The 20,168-nt window shown below is 47.2% G+C and overlaps 2 protein-coding genes across 8 annotated transcripts in view; one reads left to right on the forward strand and one right to left on the reverse strand.

Annotated features, from left to right (window-relative positions):
- The window catches only part of ATPAF2 (ATP synthase mitochondrial F1 complex assembly factor 2), a 31,170-nt gene that overhangs the window by 1,613 nt on the left and 9,389 nt on the right, over window positions 1-20,168 (forward strand). The window contains exons 2-8 of one of the 3 annotated variants that reach the window (XR_004265903.1): window positions 5,097-5,141; window positions 5,376-5,521; window positions 7,616-7,713; window positions 9,338-9,418; window positions 12,434-12,546; window positions 13,045-13,160; window positions 18,228-18,423. Coding sequence is in view for 2 of the 3 variants with exons in the window: in XM_032270716.1 (XP_032126607.1) it covers window positions 5,097-5,141; window positions 5,376-5,521; window positions 7,616-7,713; window positions 9,338-9,418; window positions 12,434-12,546; window positions 13,045-13,160; window positions 15,517-15,654 (737 nt within the window). In the remaining variant the exon portion in view is untranslated. Of the gene's footprint in view, window positions 1-5,096; window positions 5,142-5,375; window positions 5,522-7,615; window positions 7,714-9,337; window positions 9,419-12,433; window positions 12,547-13,044; window positions 13,161-15,516; window positions 15,940-18,227; window positions 19,288-20,168 lie in introns of those variants that run through there. The other 2 variants (XM_032270717.1, XM_032270716.1) reach the window with 2 other exon arrangements.
- Window positions 17,275-20,168, reverse strand: part of DRC3 (dynein regulatory complex subunit 3) — a 43,447-nt gene continuing 40,553 nt past the window's right edge. For all 5 annotated transcript variants that reach the window (XM_032270712.1, XM_032270711.1, XM_032270713.1 and 2 more), the window contains 2 exons: window positions 18,289-18,420; window positions 17,275-17,602 (listed from right to left, as the gene is read on the reverse strand). In XM_032270712.1, the coding sequence (XP_032126603.1) occupies window positions 17,489-17,602; window positions 18,289-18,420 (246 nt within the window). In that variant the 3' untranslated portion in view covers window positions 17,275-17,488. The remainder of the gene's footprint in view (window positions 17,603-18,288; window positions 18,421-20,168) is intronic.

Below are 20,168 nucleotides of genomic sequence, written 5' to 3' on the forward strand. Positions count from 1 at the left end.
AAAGAAGAAGAGAGGACATCCCAGGGAGTCATAGCAAAGGGGACACATTCGGGAGTTCATCAAATTGGAAAAAGCAAAGTGTTAATTAATTAATTACTTTATGTATGTATTTATTTATTTTGAGATGAAATTTTGCTCTTGTCTCCCCTGCTGGAGTGCAGTGGTGCAATCTCGTCTCACTGCAACCTCTGCCTCCCCTGTTCAAGCAATTCTCCTGCCTCAGCCTCTGGAGTAGCTGGGATTACAGACATCCGTCACCACGCCCAGCTAATTTTGTATTTTTAGTAGAGACGGGGTTTCACCATGTTGGCCAGGCCGGTCTTGAACTCCTGACCTCATGATCTGCCTGCCTCTCCCTCCCAAAGTACTAGAATTACAGGTGTGAGCCACTGCGCCTAGCCTAATTTTTGTAGAGACAGGGTTTTGCCATGTTGCTCAGACTGGTCTTGAACTGCTGGGCTCAAGCGATCCACCTGCCTCAACAGCTAACGTGCTGGTCTTACAGTATGACCCACCATGCCTGGCCTATTTGTCTTTTCATTATTGAGTTGTAAGAGTTCTCTATGTATTTGGGCTGAAGAATTTTGATACATGAAAACTGTTGGTTAGAACTGCCCTAGGATTACAGATGGATCTGGAGTTAGAATTTCACCTTTAAGGCTTAAGGCCCACCAGATGGCACTGTTTTAAAAGATAAAGGCGTTGAGACACCTTTGAAACTAGTACTTCCTCTTCTAGGTGCACTGTGGGAGTTGTGGTTCCTGAGGCCGGGATCTTTCTAAAGAGAAGGCCAGTTCTGCGTGATCTTACGAAGCTAGGCTGATTTTTTTCATCTTTAAAGACAGGGTTCCTATTGATGTCTACTAACCCTGTAGACATAACTCTTCTCACTGAGAACATGGGAGCTTCACGGGTTTCTGGTGCTCTCACAGTTTGTCTTATGTGACATTGTTGGGGAACATGGATCCCCCAATTGAATTGTCCAGATCGTATTCTTTTTTTTTTTTTTTTTTTTTTTTTTACACAGAGTCTCGCTTTGTTACCTTGGCTGGAGTCCAGTGGTGCAGTCTTGGCTCACTGCAACCTCTGCCTCCTGGGTTCAACTGATTTTCAGCCTCCTGAGTAGCTGGGATTACAGGAAGGCACCACCATGCCTGGCTAACTTTTTTTATTTCTTGTGGAGACAGGGTTTCATCACGTTGGCCAGGCTGCTCTCGAACTCCTGGCCTCAAGTGATCTGTTCCCCTCGGCCTACCAAAGTTCTGGGATTACAGGCATGAGCCACCATGCCCGGCTCCACATCATGTTCTTGTGTGCCTGTGTGGACCCTTTACTTGGCTCCCTTTGCTGTCTTTGCAGTGATCTACATGTCCCCCAGATGTGGCCCCATTGTCCTCTCTAGCATCTTAGAAAATCTTGCATTCTCCTTCTGACCATCTATCTAGTCCACAACTACTCTCTCAAAGCCCTGGTCTTTCTTGCAACCTGTTTCTTCTTCTGGAAACGACTACTTTTTCTTTTTTAATATATATGTATATATTTTATTGTACTTTAGCTTCTGGGGTACATGTGCAGCTCATGCAGCATTGTTGCATAGGTACATACATGGCAGTGTGGTTTGCTGCCTCCATCCTCCATCACCTATATCTGGCATTTCTCCCCATGTTATCCCTCCCCAACCTCCCTACCCTCTGCTCTGGAAAGTACTTCTACAGGCCCCCTCCGCCAAAAAAAAAAAAAAAAAGTATGTGTATATATATGAATCAGTCATAGACTTTGGTACCGCCTGCCTCATCTTCAAGTTGCATTTTTCATTCTGACTGCTTGAAGGTCTTCCTTAGGATGTGTTGCATCATTCCATGTCCCTACCCCATCACAGAAGTCACTTTATTGTTTGCCTGGTTTAGTGTCTGTATTCCTACTAGACCGTAAGTGGCTAGGGGGCAGAGATGATCTTTGTACACATCCCATCCCCAGGACTTATCATGTGTCCTGGAGCATGATCAGTACTCACTAAAGCTTATCCCAAGACATGTTTGCCTCTCCAAGTGTCAATGGGTCATTGAGGAGAGCCCCTGGCTAAAACACATCTGTGTGCACCTGCCTTCTAATCTGAGGCCTGGCAGCCCCTAGGCTCCTTTTGCCCTCTGCCATCTCATTTTCTACATGGTTTTCTTCTGCTTTGAGCAATTTTGGTGGCTTCTTCCCTGCCCTCCATCCATCCCACTCCCATCTAGTTTTTTCTTATTCAGTTACAGAAGTGAGCCTGGCCAACAAAACAGAAAAAAAGACTTCCCTTTTGGGAAACCTGGCTGTCCCAGGAGCTTTTGAAGGTTCAGCCCTGTGCTGGCAGTTTCTGCCCTGAGTCTGTTCCTCTGCCCCAGGTCTCTTGGGTCCGCTTCCCAGGCCAGGCCCAGTAGTATGCTAGAGTGCTCACTGGCACATTGTGCACTTCCTGCTGACATGGGAAGACCCTTTCCCCAGTGTTGAGTCAGAGTTTTCAGAGCCCTTCCCAACATCCTGCTTGGCCTGGCTTTTATACATGCTGCCCAGCCTGTGCATTGGAAAACACAAAGGCCATGGTCTACCTCACTCCAGACCCATGTCTAACCTGCCATTTGGATATGACCGGGATAGCATGTAGAGAAATTTAAAAGCACTAGGGTTCTGTAAACTTCCAATTTTAGTGTCAAATATATGAGATAATCAGTGTTGTGATTTCAGACGAAGGTGGTAAATCATGCCGTAGTAAGACAGCATCATCTTGGTGGACAGATCTGATCGCTTAAAAAAAACTTTAAACTCCATGTCTATTTTATTCACTGTTATATCCCAAGTGCCAATGACAGTGCCTGGCACATGATAGACACACAAATACGTTTGTGGGAAAACAATTGGGGCCTTAGTTTAGTAAGTGCAAATGTGGAATGCAATTTTGGGCCCTCTATCTTTAAGTATTAATGATAGTAAATGACATTTATAGAAAACTGACATGATGGGAAAACATAAAAAGAATTTGGAGTAAAACCAGTTGCCCGCTTCTCCATTACCGTTCCCTTTTCACACACACATACCAATTTCTTCAGAATTTTCATGGTCTATTTGAATTAATGAAATTTTAACTTAAGCTTTTTTTTTTTTTTTTTTTTTTTTTTTTTTTTTTTAAGAGACAGGACCCAGGCTGTTTGTTCTGTTGCCCAGGCTGGAGTGCAGTGGTACCATCACAGCTCACTGCAGCCTCAGCCTTCTGGGCTCAAGCAAGCCTCCTTCCTCAACCTCCCTAGTAGCTGGGACTACAGGCATGTGCCACCATGCCTGCTTAATTTTTTATTTTATTTTATTTTATTTTATTTTATTTTTTTGAGACGGAGTCTTGCTCTGTTGCCCAGGCTGGGGTGCAGCAGCACGATCTCAGCTCACTGCAGCCTCTGCCTCCTGGGTTCAAGCAATTCTGCCTCAGCACTCCCTACCAGTAGCTGGTAGTACAGGCAGGCGCCACCACACCAGGCTAATTTTTGTCTTTTTAGTAGAGACAGGGTTTTACCACGTTGGCCAGGCTGGTCTCGAACTCCTGACCTCAGGTGATCCACCCACCTCTGCCCCACAAAGTGCTGGGATTACAGGTGTGAGCCACTGTGCCCGGCCTTATTTTTGTATTTTTTGTAGAAACAGGTTCTCATTATGTTATCCAGGCTGGATCTTGAACTCTTGGCCTCAAGCAGCCTTCCCACCTTGGCCTCCCATAGTGCCAGGATTACAGGCATGAGCCACTATGAGCAGCCCTTTTTTTTTTTTTTTTTTTTTTTTTTTTTAAGCATTAAAAGCAAAAGATTTGTCTGGTCGTAGTGGTTCACACCTGTAATGCCAGCAATTTGGGAAGGCAAGGGCAGGAGCTAACTTGAGGTTAGGAGTTCGAGACCAGTCTGGCTGGCATGGCATTTTGCATTTACTAAAAATACAAAAATTAGCCAGGTGTGGTGGCGCACACCTGTAATCCCAGCTACTGGGGGGGAGCACTGAGGCAGGAGAATCACTTGAACCCGGGAGGCGGAGGTTTCAGTGAGCCGAGATTGCACCACTACACTCCAGCCTGGACCAGAGAGTGAGACGCCATCTTAAAAACAAACAAACAGGATTTAATCTTTTTTCCTTCACATGCTGCATCATTATCTCCAATAAATAACTTCAGTTGGGGTCTCCAAAGACTTTTAGAAATCAGGAACTCAGTGAACGCATGAACGAGTGAACAAACGAATGAATGAATGAATGAAAGTTTTGTGTTTGTCACAGATGTGAGAGACTGAGTTTTATAGCTTCCAAAATGTGACTTCTTTGTTACCAGTTAAGGGACTCGGCATAATTCCTTAGGAAGTGTTCTTGGTTGTTAATCCCTCCAGGGTAAAAGAGGGAGACTGTTTCATGTAAGATTTTATTCAAGTTATTTTCAAAAGAAAACAACACAGATTTTTCTCTTTCTTAAAGGAAATGTTTGGAGTTCCTGTTGGAAACACAAGCTAAGCTGGTTAATTAGGTTAATTAATTGAAGAGAGGGGATGGAAAATACCCTTGGGAGCTCTACATCCTGCCTGTGTGCCACACACGCACACCCTGCACATGCACACTGGCTTTCCATTCACTCCTTAGAGGCATCAGTCTTGCCTGAAATGGGTCTCTGGCTTTGTCCCATGCAGATACTGACTTTAGGTTTGAACTTGTGCCGGCATGGGATGCCCCTGGTGGTGGGGAGGGTGGGAGAACCTGTCAAGATGTTAAAGTAGGAGGGATTGGGAAGTCTGGCCACTTGCTCTGCAGCTCCATAATGTTCCTGATCAGACTTGTGCCTGAGCTGAGGGGTTGGCGGAGACATGACCAGCATGTCCTGTTCCTCCCTCCTCCCTGGAGATCGGATGCTCCCTTCCCCCAGCTTTAATCAGAAGCCGTTGATTATACCATGTTGAGTAAGGCAGACCTTGAACAGGGATGTGAAAATCAAACCAATCAATCAACATTGCAGTAATGATAGAAGCTGGTCCTGTCACTTCCTGAGTTGTCTTAACATTATTTTAAACTGCCTCTTTGAAAAATCTTTCTTACAGAAAGGAAGAGGTTTTATCAGAATGTCAGCATCACACAGGGTGAAGGTGAGTGTCTGAAATTTTGACTGCCTCTTTTTTTTTTTTTTTTGTGAATGGTTGGGAACATTTTTCATCTTCAGCTTGTTCCGTGGTGAGATTATCCTTCCTGCTTTTGTCAGATATATTTCTGTAAGGGACTCAGAGTTGGCTTTGTCTGCACCAATTCAAGTGGCTAAATATAGGAATGGTCACTTGATTCCGCTTAACAATCCCTGAGAGTTTTTCATTTGATCTTTCAAGGTGGCTTTGAGATAAACCTGGACCACAGGAAGCTGAAAACTCCCCAAGCCAAGCTCTTTACCGTGCCCAGCGAGGCCCTGGCCATCGCAGTGGCCACTGAATGGGATTCCCAGCAGGATACCATCAAGTACTACACCATGCACCTGGTAACAAGTTCATAGTGTGAACCTGCACCCCGAGACCCACCTAGGCCTTCCTAGGGTAGACCCCTTACCAAGTTCTGACAAGGCCCTGGGGGATGGTCCTTTGCCTGCTTGGGCCCCAGGTATTCACCTCCTCTTGAGTCACTAATGTGCTAAACTCTTTCCTTGTCTGGTCTGGCCACTTGCACTTCTGTCTCCTGGGAACACCATGCTGGATGGCGGGTTTCGCCTCTGGTTTCAGGACAGATGTCACCTTCACTGACTGCCCAATTCTCTTATTTTCTATGACAGCAGCTGGCCATTTGTTTTGTCAGCGCTTAGACAATTTATAATTGTTTTATGTTTGCACATTTATTGTCTGTCTTCTCCACTGTCTGGTAAGCAGCAGAAGGGCAGGAGCCGTGTCTGTTTTACTCACCAGTGTCCAGACAGCCACTAGGAGGAGGTATAGTTGGTACTCAGTAAATATTGGCTGAATATAGGATCCACTGGAGACAGATGAGTGAGGTGAGGAAGACTCCCTATAGAACCAGCCCTCTTGTCCACACCAAAGTGGCCTGCTGAGGCACCCAGGCTGCCTGGGGAAGGAAGGGTCCAGCCTCTGCAGCTTCTAAACTGTAACCTTGGGCATGTCAATGCCCCTTTCTCAGCCCCGTATCCCCCATCTATTAAAGATGAGTGATAATAGGACCCACCTCACGGAGCCATGGTCAGGATGAGATGAGATGCTGCATAGAAAGCCCTTGGCATGGTCCCTTGGCTGACTCCTATATTGACTGACTGGGCACTCAGTCAATATAGGAGTCAGCGGCTGTCATCCCATTCACTGTTGTGCTCAACCTTTGCAAGCCCAGGTGGGCCTCCTTCCAACATGACAGCCTGCTGAGGTGCTGGCCTGGTCCTTGACAGTCTAGTGAAATTAGGGTGATTAGGGCTACAAATGAATAGGTATCCTACGCAGCCTGTTATTGACAAGGTAAGTCTGGAAAAAATAGTCTTTTTTTGAGACAAAGTCTCACTCTGTTGCCAAGGCTGGAGTGCAATAGTGCAGTCTCGGCTCACTGCAACCTCTGCCTCTTGAGTTCAAGCGATTCTCCCATCTAGCTGGGATTAAAGCTACAGTAGCTGGGATTACAGGTGCCCACCACCACACCCAGCTAACTTTTGTACTTTTAGTAGAGACATGGTTTCCATGTTGGCCAGGCTGGTTTTGAACTCTTGACCTCAGGTGATCTGCCCACCTCGGCCTCCCAAAGTGCTGGGATTACAGGTGTGAGCCACCATGCCTGGCCAAAAAAATAATCTTGATTCCGATTTGAATGGTCTTTCCCTGCTTTCTAAGCTGTAAGGGGGCCAGCTGGTAAAGGTTTCTAGTCAGATTTGAGCTCCATCATTGATACGTGTCTTATTAACTGTATGTGATGATGCACTTAACCTGTCTGGGCCTCAGTTTTCACGGATGGGCATAATAATAGAAGCTATTCCAAAGGGTTGTTGTGAGGATTAATTTTTTTTTTGAGGCAGAGTCTTGCCCTGTCACTCAGGCTGGGGTGCAGTGGCAAGATCTTGGCTCACTGCAACCTCCACTTTCAGGTTCAAGCGATTCTCCTACATCAGTCTCCGGAGTAGCTGAGATTACAGGCACCCACCACCACCAACTAATTTTTTTTGCATTTTTAGTAAAGGTGAGGTTTCACTGTGTTGGTTGGGCTGGTCTCGAACTCCTGACCTTGTGATCCTCCTGTCTCGGCCTCCCAAAGTGCTGGGATTATAGGCATGAGCCACCGCGCCTGGCCGTGAGGATTAAATACACTAGAGCCTGGTAATAAAAGGCATGTGACCATGGGGAGGTTCACTAATCCTGGGGCTGCCGTAAGGTTCCCTTGAGTCCTGTGAACATCAACACAAAGCCTCTGGCGTGGAGCCTGGCTGTGACACCCTCTCAGTAGCTGTGCTCCTGCTTCAGTAGCACAGACGCCTCTGACGGGGCTGTGCTGTCGTGCTGTCTGCTATGTTTCAGATGTGGTGTCCTCAGGAAAGCAAGGCTTTTGCCTGACCCTGCAGGCAGTGACAGGGTGCTTTTTGCCTTTGATTCAGACCACATTGTGCAACACATCCTTGGACAACCCAACCCAGAGAAATAAGGATCAGCTGATCCGAGCAGCTGTGAAGTTTCTGGACACCGACACCATCTGGTAATGGACGTTTATATGGGTATTCCCTTTGGGTTGAGACAGTCCCTGGGGCTATTTTTCATGATTTGCCCAGATGGTTATTGGGGAAGAAGAAACCCTCTCCATTTATTGCAAGGACAGGGAAGGTAGCCCACTTGACTTTGGCACTTGGCTGCTCTACAGCCTCTTAGGAGGAGGACTCCTTGGGCTATGATGGTGTGAGAACATGGCCACCCCTCTTCTCTAGCCCAGAAGCTGCTCCTTAGGCTGCTCCTTAGGTTATACAGCTCTTGGAGGTGCCACGTCCACAGACCCCTTAGGCCTAGCCGGGGCCTCTGACCTTAAACTTCTGCCCACTGACACTTTCTCAGGTAGGCATACTTGACATTACAGATGCTGATATTTAGGAGTGTCCTTCCCAGTTCTGAATTCTCCTCTGTGTCTATGTTTCTTGGCTGATTGGTCAGTAATACTGAACGAAAGTTGAAGAAACAATGGAAATGATTGAGCAGCACTGTGCCTGCTAGCCCAAGTGCTCTAGGATCCTGAGTCATCTCTGATGACACAGAAAGTCGGCACCGGCAGCTGGAGGCATGCTCTTGAAGCGGGTGGCCCATAGCTAGTGAGAAAGCCTACTCCATTTATATTAGGGTTCACTTGATTGCGGGGAGCAGAAACCCATTTAACCTAACTCAGACAAAAAGGGGATTCTTGGAAACTATACAGGGATCCTGACAGGAAATAAAGGACAGTTGGGTCACCAGGAAAGGGAGCTGGAAGATCCAATGTCAGAGCTCCTCCCTGTGCCCTACTGGGATGATAGGAGCGTTGGTGAGGAAAGGCTGGCCACTCATCTGCCCCTCCCAGCATCCCAACTTTTCCTGTATAACTCATGACCTCTCTTCCCCACTTTGCTTACACAAGATGGTGGATTTCCATAGTGCCCACTTGGGTTCCCATCCCATGAGACCTTGCAGCTCAGCTCCTCTCAGCTGACTCATGTCTGTGTCTCTTGTTCAAACAAATGGCACAGGCTGGCCTCTAGAGTGGTTCTATCGGGTCTGGCATCTGTGCCAGCCACTGCATCTATAGCCAGGAGGTGGGTGGACTTATGAGGTGTAAACAGGATATTTGGTCTGTGGCCAGGGGCACACTCTCTTGGAGGGGGTGAAAGTAGGGATGCAAAGACTGAGCATCTGGCTCAGCATTCCCATTTGGCATCCTGGTCAAGCACCTGTGGACCTGGGGTTGCAGACTGATTGGATCTGCTTTAGAATGGCAGTAACATAGTGCAGCAAGTTTGGAGCTGTCAAATATTTGGGGTCATTTATGGTAGTGGTTCTCAAACTCAAGCTTACATTAGAATCCCCTAGAGGGCTTGTTAAAATAGATTGCTGGGCCCCACCTCCAAAGGGGCTGATTTCTATCAGGATGTGGCCTGAGAATGTGTATTTCTAACAAGTTCCCAGGTGATGCTGGTGCCAGGGCCACACTTTGAGAACCACTGCTTTAGAGGAAAAGACTTGTGGGGCTGGGATGGTGGTGGTGATGTTTTTGCTGTTGTCCTTTGTGTTTTTCCTTTTCTATCACTGAATAAAGGAATTGTACTTTTTTATTAATGAAGGCGATTTTTACAATGAATTAGCTACAGGGTGGAGGAGCCAGAGACATTAGTGGAACTTCAAAGGAATGAGTGGGATCCAATCATAGAATGGGCTGAGAAAAGGTAAGATGTGCAGCCCTGCAGAAAACACTGACTGGGCACCTGTGTTGGTGGATTGTTGGGGTCAGGGGCCACGCTGGAAAACTAATGCCCTTAGCTAGTCAGCTTTTTTATTTCAGAGTACTCGTGGGATTCGGCTCCCCTCATGATCAGGGATAGGGTCTTCTTGGGGAAAAAAGCACCTCAAACTCATTTCAGCACACCTGCTACAGCAGTGCATGAAGGTAGGAGGCAGCTCTGTGTCCTCGGAAAAGCACTGGAGTCTCCAGGTCACCTGCTGCCATCGGGTCAGAGCAGCAATGTCAGTATAAATCCCACCTCTGCTAGAGACTCAGCTGTGTGACTTTTGGCTAATGAGTTGATCTCTCTGAGTTTCAATTTCCTTGTATATAAATGGGGCTGATAATCCCTATGTCCCTACCTCTCAGGGTTTGAGGAGGAGTAAATGAATTGATGTATATAAAGGCTTAGCATCCTGCTTAGCACACAGTAAATGTTCAAATTTTGGCAGTGATTTTCATCTTCATCACAATTGCTGTACTATGAAATAAAATAACAGAACAACATGTATGATATGTATGCACTTGGAGAAAAGTATGGATAGCTTCCTGCAAAATTACAGGTAACATGCAGTAGATATGTAGCTTCCAGGAATTGATACAAAGTATTTTTCCTTAATAGGAAGATTCTTTTGAGTGCAAAGTTGAATGTTTTATTTATTGATGTGGTGGCAAAAGAAATTCGATTTCATTTGATCGCAAGGGAAATTTGGAAGGGCTGGCTTTCATGGTACCACCTTGACCATGGTATTTTCTAAGCTTGCAAGGCACTTTCTTGGTATAGCATTTTTCACGAAAGTGATGTTACCAATCTGTTCACTGATATGCTACATGCTGCCTGATGCTCACAACGTGGCAGGTTTCCTTAAAGGAGGTCTTAAAGGAGAAGGCAAAGCCAGTGCTCTAAAGACCAGACTACAGTTCTGTGTGGGAATGTGACAATACAATGTCATTTCAGAATCTAATGAAATATAACAATAATTTAGGTGCTTAGAGAGCTTTGCTGTAGTATAAAATCTTCAGATTCTTGTGGCAGGAAATATTCTATCCTTAAGAGTTTACAGAAAAACTTAAGCCATTTCCTACAGTCCATTTGCACTATGAGGAATTTTAGCAAGAATTTTTTCTTTCTTTCTTGAGATGGAGTCTTGTTCTGTCACCCAAGCTGGAGTGCAGTGGTGCAATCTTGGTTCACTGCAACCTCTACCTCCTGGGTTCAATCGATGCTCGTGCCTCGGACTCCCAAGTGCCTGGGATTATAGGTGCTTACCACGCCTGGCTGATTTTTGTGTTTTTAGTATAGCTGGGGGTTTCAGCATGTTGGCCAGGCTGGTCTCGAACTCCTGACCCCAAGTGATTGCCTGCCTCAGTCCCCCAAAGTGCTGGGATTATAGGTGTGAGCCACTGCACCCAGCTGTGTTTTTTTAAGTGACAGAAAAAAATCAGTGATATATGGAAGAAAATTACAAAAATTATTTTTATCCCCCATTGTGTTTTTCTTCCGTTTTACTTAGTTATGGTTATTCTTGAAAATGTAAGGCCAGGCGCGGTGGCTCAAGCCTGTAATCCCAGCACTTTGGGAGGCCGAGGTGGGTGGATCACGAGGTCAAGAGATCGAGACCATCCTGGTCAACATGGTGAAACCCCGTCTCTACTAAAACTACAAAAAATTAGCTGGGCATGGTGGCGTGTGCCTGTAATCCCAGCTACTCAGGAGGCTGAGGCAGGAGAATTGCCTGAACCCAGGAGGCAGAGGTTGCGGTGAGCCGAGATCGCGCCATTGCACTCCAGCCTGGGTAACGTGAGCGAAACTCCGTCTCAAAAAAAAAAAGAAAATGTATCTGCTCTTGAAACCAGCACATGTCCCATAAACCACAGACCAAAAACAATGCCTTGATAAATGTTTGAAAAAATAGATCAGGCATAGTGGCTCACACCTGTAATCCCAGCACTTTGGGAGGTCTAGACGGGCGAATCACTTGAGGTCAGGAGTTCGAGACCAGCCTGGTCAACGAGGTGAAACCTCATCTGTACTAAAAATACAAAAATTGGCCAAGTGTGATGGTGAACACTTGTAATCCCAGCTACTCAGGAGGCAGAGGCAGGAGAATGGCTTAAACCTGGGAGGCAGAGGTTGCAGTGAGCTGAGATCACACCACTGCACTCCAGCCTGGGCGAGAGAGCAAGAAAGACTCCATCTCAAAAAAAAAAAAAAGGAAAAAAAATGTTTGAAAAAATAGGTGCTGATTTGTTTCCGTGGCTCATGCCTATAATCGCAACGCTTTGGGAGGCCGAAGTGGCCAGATCACTTGAGTCCAGGCATTTGAGACTACCTCAAGCAACATGGTGTAACTCCAGCTCTCCAAAAACAATTAGCTAGGTGTGGTGGCACACGGCTGTAGTCCCAGCTACTTGGGGGACTGAGGTGGGAGGATTGCTTGAGCCTGGGAGGTTGAGGCTGCAGTGAGCCAAGATTGTGCCAATGCACTCCAGCCTGGGTGACAGAGCGAGACTCTGTTTCAGTAAAAAAGAAAATAACCTCCATGATATATGACATACATAAACATTATTTTAAGGAAAACCATTTTAAATACAGTTTTTAACTTTTATATGGCCTCAAATGTGAAAATCTTTTTAAAGAGATGTAAAAGGCAGATAGCCTTTTGATGGAGATTCCAGGTGAATGAATGAGCACTTCAGGCAACTAGCTGAGCACTAGCTCACATGACTCAGGAACCATCCCTTCATTCAGCACAGTTTCTTGGACCTCTGAGTTTGCTCTTGAGGGACAGAAAATTGGGTTGGGAGGGCACTGACAATGGTGGCAGTTGCTCCTGGAGTCCTCAAGACTAGCCAATGTATACACGCTTAGAAGCTTAGGCCTTTGTTTCTAGTTAAAAGGTGGGCTGCTTTTGGGCTACAGCATGACAGGGACAAACTGAAGCCCTTTTCCTTTCAGATATGGCGTGGAGATCAACTCCTCCACCAGCATAATGGGACCCAGCATCCCCGCCAAGACTCGGGAGGTGCTTGTCAGCCACCTGGCGTCTTACAACACGTGGGCTCTGCAAGGTATGTGTGGAGTTTCCTGTGGGCGTGGCAGGTGGCTGTGAAAGCCATCAGTGTCTGAAGCCTATACTTGCCCCTCCCCAGGTGCTGTGAGTGGGGAGGCACCAGAGGGCTCCGGGCTAGCTGAGTGTGGAGGCTGGCTGGCTCTGATGCCAGCCTGTCACTCGCCACTGTAGGCTCACACCTTTTCACCGTTGACTTCTGCAGCTGAAGTCTTGAGTTCAGTCTCATTGCTCTGGCTTGGGTCACATGTCCATCCAATCACTAGACGGTGGGGCAAGCTCTGATTTGCCAAGTTTGGGTCATGCGTCCCACTGGGTAAGAGCAGAGGAGGATCACCCCCAGGGAAAACCAGAGTGCTCTTTCAGAAGAGTGGCCCAATTGCCAGATAGCTCTTTCCACCACTCACTCCTGTTCTCTGCCAGGGCTACTGGGACTCACAAGGGGTAAGTTGTGGCAGCTGCCCTGTTTTGGGTCCTGACTTGGCTTGTGTCCCTGCAGGCATTGAGTTTGTGGCTGCCCAGCTCAAGTCCATTGTGCTGACCTTGGGCCTGATTGACCTGCGCCTGACGGTGGAGCAGGCCGTGCTGCTGTCACGCCTGGAGGAGGAGTATCAGGTGAGGAGCAGTACCTCAGGTTCTGTCTCCCCCTTCCTAGTTCAGACTCACTCTGAGGGAGCGGCTAACCCATATGAAGTACTGTTATGTATACCTGGCTTTTATTGCTTTTGTGTACGTGCATAAATCAAAATCAAAGACCAGCAAAAGTATTATCAAGTAGACCTGGTGTGGTGGTTCACCCCTGTAAACCCAACACTTTAGGAGGCTGAGGTGGGTGGATCATTTGAGGTCAGGAGTTCGAGACCAGCCTGGGCAATATGGCAAAACCTCATCTCTACAAAAAAACACAAAAATTAGTGCCTGTAGTGCCAGCTATTTGGGAGACTGAGGTGGGAGGATTGCTTGAACCTGGGAGGTGGAGGTTGCAGTGAGCCAAGATTGTGCCACTGCATTCCAGTCTGGGTGACAGAGTGAGACTCTGTCTCAAAAAAAAAAGTATTGTAAAGTAATAACAATAAAAAGATAACATAAGTGCCACTGCTGTGTTCCTGCACGTACCCATCTCACCTCCTCTCAGCAGCCTGGTCAGGTAGGAGCTGTGGTTATCTCTGTTTTACACAGGAGGAAACTGAGATGCAAGGTTGCACCTCTGGAAAATGTGCCAGCTGGGGTTTGAAGCCAGGTCTGGTGATTCTAGGGCCAAAGCTGTCAGGCCCCACTCTGCACATGGAGGTTCATGGGTGGATAAAAGACCACCTGGGCTTGATAAAGCCTGCAGAACAGCCCTGCCAAGATGACTGAGCACCTGTTTGTGCTCTTACATCAGCTGAGCTTTCATACCCTGAAATTTTATCTGGCTGGCAGAGGAGTATGGGATAGCTGCTGTTTGTATACAAGTTTGGATTTAGTGGGCTCAGAATTAAGGTTTTGCTACAGTATGGTTTGCATTTTTTAACTGAAAATTATGGCCATCTTTGCAGTCTTTTTGTTATGATGCCTCCAACTTCAGAAGGTTAATTGCTATTATGAATTGGTCCCTAGTATGGTTAAAAAAAAAAAAAAAAAAAAAAAGCTTTTTATAATGTATTTCCCAAGTTCGTGTAGTTTTCTGCTCAGAAAAATGCCAGAGGAAAACCTTTTTGTATAACAAAGGAGGCCCACTACTATTCTCTGATGTCAGAACTGATTACATAGGAAGGGAGTGACTTGTAGGGCTGGTGGGAAGCCAGTCTAGGCTTTGCTTCTGACTATAGGACCCAAGCCAGGCCATCATTCTCTCAACTTGGGTTTCAATCCTCTACAAACAGAGGAATAACCTGAATTATGTATGTGATGGTATACAATGAAAGTATGGGATGCTCTTCAGATAACATATTACAATTGCACAGATTGGGACTGGGCAGCCCAGAAGTTCAAATAGCTTGTGTAGCATGGCAGATTCTGAGTTCCTGGATGAGCTGGGGTGGCCAGGCCAGGCTTCTTAGGCCCCTAGCCAGGGAGGAGCCAGCGGGGTCTGGTTGGAGTTACACTGTCTGGACAGCCACATTGTGTGTCTGAGGGTTCTTCCCTCTTGTTTTTAGAGCTCCAGACAGAATGTGCAATCCCCAGTGTGCAGAGCAGAGACATCTGTAGTTCTGTGACTACCTCAGGAGTCAGAGCTGAAGCCACTGTGTGGTCTTGCTTGATTTAGTTATTCCACCCACATGGGGCTGCACTCGCAGCCCAGCATGCCAATGCAGCTTGCAGAGGCTGTCAGTTCACAGGCTTCCCGGGAGGAAATGTAGGAGAAGGAATAGCACACAGGTCAGGTCTCCTCAAATAAGTCATATTGTGGTTCGGGTACCCAGCCTGCCCAGTGGTGGGGGCCTGGGCCTGGATTGCACTTCTTCCAGACCATCCATGCCACAGAGAGCACAGGTGTCTGCTCTGGATCCCTAGGTGGGCGGGGGTGTGTGTGCGGTTTTTGAGACAGGGTCTTGCTCTGTTGCCCACGTTGGAGTACAGCCGGCTCACTGCTGCCTCAACCTCCCGGGCTCAAAGCAGTCCTCTCACCTCAGGCTCTTAAGTAGCTGGGACTACAGGTATGTCCCCACCCCCCGCCACACTACCCAGCTAATTTTAAAAACTTTGTAGAGATAAGGTTTCACCATATTTGTCCAGGCTGGTCTTGAACTCCTGGGTTCAAGCTGTGTTCCTGCCTCGGCCTCCCAAAGTGCTGGGATTATAGGCGTGAGCCACCGTGCCTGGTCCACCTGGGTGTTCTTACCTGCCGCCTCCCCCTAGGCATGTCTCACGTTTCGGCAGGATCCAAACCTGTTGCCCTTGGCTGAGCTATTGAATGGAATGTGGCTTTGGCCAGGAGGCAGCCAGGCACTGGCCACTCACACAGCAACTCGTCTTGTCCTTCCCTCAGATCCAGAAGTGGGGCAATATTGAGTGGGCCCATGACTACGAGCTGCAGGAGCTGCGAGCCCGCACCGCTGCCGGCACCCTCTTCATCCACCTCTGCTCTGAGAGCAGCACAGTCAAGCACAAGCTCCTGAAGGAGTGAGGCCTGGGCAGCGCACACCCAGCATGATGGTGGCAGTACAGCCACAGCTACCCTGGCCTTTGGGGTTCCCCAGCCTGTGGGGCTGACTCCCTTGGCCTTTGGGGCTCAGCCTCAGAGTCACCCTGAGATTCCCCCAAGACACAGTGCGCTAGTGCAGCTGTCCAGAGGTCAGCCTGATTTCCACCCAGGTGCCCCTGGTTTGGCCAGCAGTGAACGTGGGAGACAAATTGTACAAGTGACTTTCTCTCAACACTGATTTTATTAAATATTTCTCCACCCTGGAAATGTGCTGAGCCCTGTTTTCACATGTGCCTCGGCACTTCTCCATTCTTCCTGTTTTGTCCAGGTTTCATAAGGTTGAATAGCTTCTTTCCCACGGCGTGTTTGGGTATCTGCTGCCTGTGGCCGGGAACCTCGCACTGGGGAAACAGTCATGTCATCCGCAGGCAGCTCTGTTTATATTCTTCAGCCTCAGCTTGAAGGCTTTTTTTGGCTGGTTTTTAATCAAACGGTCTTTTGAAATGATCTTGGTCTAAGCTGGTTGTTTCTATTTTTCCTACTGTTCTAAAACAGATGATTTACTCGAGAAAGTAGAAAATAGAAATTGTTCCTGGGCTAAAAGTCTGGACGGTCTTGGCGAGGTCACCTGATGTCCATGTTTTCACTCATCACCCACCCAGGAGTCCTAAGGGTCCTCCCGACACAGCCACCTCTAGTGTCCCAGGAGGCAGCTGCTGCTTTCTGGTGACGGGCCAGTGAGAGGGCAGTGGGGAGACTGTGGTTCTCAGGCAGACAGGCTCTCTCAGCCCTGTGTCTTTGCCAGGCTGAGTAAGGAAATGGCATCAACACTGCTCACAGGGCACTGATCACATGCTGGGTGCCTCTCTACCCTTCCCATGCACTGTCTCCCTGAACCGTTCCTCGACTGCACTCTGAGATACTGTCACTCTAAGGTACTGTCACACCAGGGCTGCGGAGGTGATGTAGTGGAGCAGAGATGCCCCGCCTGTGCTCTGCTCTTCTGGAGGGTTCTCAGGTCCCTATGGCTATCCTGAGCCTTGGTGGGCAGGCCCAGGCCCTAGCACCCTGGTGGGAGCTGCAGCCTCTCCTGCTTCTCCGCCCCTCAGCACCCAGAGGAGAGAAGGTCTCAGCCCACCCCAGCCTCTTCTTGCCTGTTGGTAGCAGCCTGCCTGGGCATGGCAGGGGAAACAGCAGGGGCACGTGTCTGACTTTATGCTACAGCCAAGAGTCTAGCCAACGGCAGCGCCGTTGGGACCAGCTGTTTTTCTCAAATTCTTTCCTCCTGTTCATACGTGAACATGAATTCTAATTTTTTTTTTTGAGATGGAGTCTCCTCTCTTACCCAGGCTGGAGTACAGTAGCTGCCTCGGCTCACTGCAACCTCTGCCTCCCGGGTTCAAGAGATTCTCTTGCCTTGGCCTCCTGAGTAGCTGGGATTACAGGTGCATACTACTATATCTGGCTAATTTTCGTATTTTTAGTAGACATGGGGTTTCACCATGTTGGTCAGGCTGGTCTTGAACTCTTGACCTCATGATCTGCCCACCTCAGCCTCCCAAAGTGTTGGGATTACAGGCGTGAGTCACTATACCCAGCCAGTTTTTTTTTTAAACTAATAGGGGAAATGTGACGTGAATCCTTTATTTTCTCTACATTTGGAAGGTCTTCCGGGGTGGGGGAAGAATGGTGTTGGGGAGCGTGGTTGAGAGATGCCCAGCAACTCTCCTGATGAGCGTGGTGAGGCATGTGCACTTCCTTCTCCCAGTTGGGGCTGGTGCTTTGTTTTGAAGAAGCCCCTGTGACTGACACTCATCTAGTCTAGGATGTCGCTGTATTCCAGGTTGTCCAGTTCACTCTTCATGTGGTCGATGTACAGATTGATCTCCTTCACGCGCTTGCGGTTCCTCATGATCTCATCCCTGTGAATCTGAGGAATGAAACCAAAACCAAAGCCTGATTCCTTACAGCAGATCATTGGTTAATATCTTTTTTTTTTTTTTTTTTTTTTGAGATAGAGTCTTGCTCTGTCACCCAGTCTGGAGTGCAGTGGTAAGATCTTGGCTCATTGCAACCTCTGTCTCCCGATTCAAGCAGTTCTCCTGCCTCAGCCTCCTGAGTACCTGAGATTACAGGTGCATGCCACCATGCCCAGCTAATTTTTTGTATTTTAGTAGAGACAGGATTTTACCATGTTGCCCAGGCTGGTCTCAAACTCCTGAGCTCAGGCAATCCACCCGCCTCGGCCTCCCAAAGTGCTAGGATTACTGGCGTGAACCACCGTGCCCAGCCTCACTGGTTAATATTTTTCACTGAGTTCAGTTTGAGGGAAGGGAAAACAGTTCCTTGAGATCTGCAAGCCTCCTCATTTGCTTCAGAGCCTCCCCAGGTTCTGCTGATCTCTATATTTGAAGTAGGAGTTAGAAAAATGATGAAGCCCATGGGTGTTAAAGTCTCTGGGCAATGTTGTCTTCATTGTGGAGTTCTACAATCCTTAATTTTCTTTCTTTCTTCATTTCATTCCTTAATGAAAATTCTAACCACCACCTAGGGAGGACTTCCATGTCAGCCTAAAAAATTTTTCCAACCTGCTAGGATGGCTTGGCATTGACTCACCTTGTCTACTAAACGTGTACACCAGGAATTGATTCTGGTCACTAGCTCATCTTCTCGATTGTCAATCTTCAGGAGGTGGATGTCGTGCGATGCCCCGACAGCATTAACAGTCGTATCCTTATCAACAAAAAGCTGGTGAGTGAAAAGAAACCAATGAGATTGTGTGTGTCATTACACCCCGAACACTAAGACAGCTGAATAGCAAAGGAGCATCTGGAAGTTACCTGGCTGTGCAGGCCACGCTCAGAGCAAAGCCCACCTTGGTATCAGCGGACTCTGCCGATTCATCTGTGACAGCCGCCTCCCCAGCGCAGGGCAGGTGTTGTGGGGAAAGAGTCAACCAGGGTGTTACTTTGCAGTCGCTGCTGGAAGCATGTTTCCTTCAGGGTGAAGGCAGGTGGCTGCCCGGGGGGGTACCTCACCCAGGACATCTGTTCTCACAGTGCTTCTCGCTCAGTTACTCTCAAGCCTGACTTACCCAAAACCTCTGCCTGCTGGGTGAAAGGAAGCATGAGGCTGGCTGAGGGTCTCAAGGCTGCTCTGAGGACAGCAGACCCTACAAACCGATGGATGTTCACCCCACAGTTGTCCCTCCACTGCCACTCATGTCAGCAAAACCAAACCTTGGATTCCATTTGGGTTCTCCTTCTGCCTTCTCTTGTTCCTGATTCTGCTGTCGTAAAAAGTTGTTAGAAGTAACCACCCTCTAATAGGCCTCACTGGTTCTAGGTGTTGACACTATGGCTGTTGTCGCTTGGGGTGGTTGAAATGGAGTCGTTTCCTAGAGCAGGGCAAGGCCACTGAAGCACTCAGTAAGCAGTTGCTTCCACCTTGAAGCAGAGGCGCTTGGTAAGGCAGAGCACCTGAATGCTCTATATTGCAGGGAGGGCTTGCAAGTGGAGTATATACTTTTTGTTCTTTCCTATAGTGGCAGTTAATGGTCTCTAAAACATGTTCTGTAGAATCTTAAGATGTTAATATTTCTGCCAAAAAAAAAAAGTATTCTTCTTTGGTCAAATACATTTGGGAAAGCCAGCACACCCTAGGCCCCTGCTGAAAATTTGCAGGGTACAAAGTATTCCGAAGGCTCTACAAAGTCCTGTTCTTCTTTTTACTTCTAGGAGATAAACTTTTTTAGCTTTGGCATATGAGTGAGAACATGATGTGTTTTAACTTTCTGTTCCTGGCTTATTTCACGTAACATAATGTCCCCCAGTTCCATCCATGTTGGCTGAATAGTATTCCATTGTGTATATGTGCCACATTTTCTTTATCCAGTCATCTGTTGTTGGGACACCTAGGTTGATTCTGTATCTTGCTATTGCTAACAGTGCTGCAGTAAACATGGGTGCAGATATCTTTTCAATATAGTGATTTCCGTTCCTTTGGATAAATGCTCAGTAGTGAGATTACTGGATCATATGGTTCTGTTTGTAGTTTTTGAGGACCCTCCAGAGTATTCTCCCTAGTGGCTGTCCTAGTTTACATTCTTACTAACAGTATAAGAGAGTTCTGTTTTCCTTGTATCCTCACCAGCATTTATTTTCTTTTTTTTTTTTGTCTTTTTGATAATCATTATCCTAAGTGGGGTGAGATGATGCCTCATTCTGGTTTTTATTTGCATTTCCCTGATAACTAGTGATGCTGAAAGTTTTACATGTATTTGTTAGCCATTTGTATGTCTTCTTTTGAAAAACATCTGTTCAGATGTTTTAAATTGAATTGTTTGTTTTTTTGCTGTTGAGATGTTAGAGTTCCTTGTATATTCTAGATATTAATACCCTAACAGATAAGTAATTGCAAATATTTTCTCCTGTTGGGTAGGGTGTCTTTTCACTCTGTTGATTGTTTCATTTGCTGTGCAGAAGACTTATAGTTTG

Source organism: Sapajus apella, unplaced genomic scaffold, assembly GCF_009761245.1.
Source record: "Sapajus apella isolate SASKATOON/1434 unplaced genomic scaffold, GSC_monkey_1.0 scaffold215, whole genome shotgun sequence".
NCBI lineage: Eukaryota > Metazoa > Chordata > Mammalia > Primates > Cebidae > Sapajus > Sapajus apella.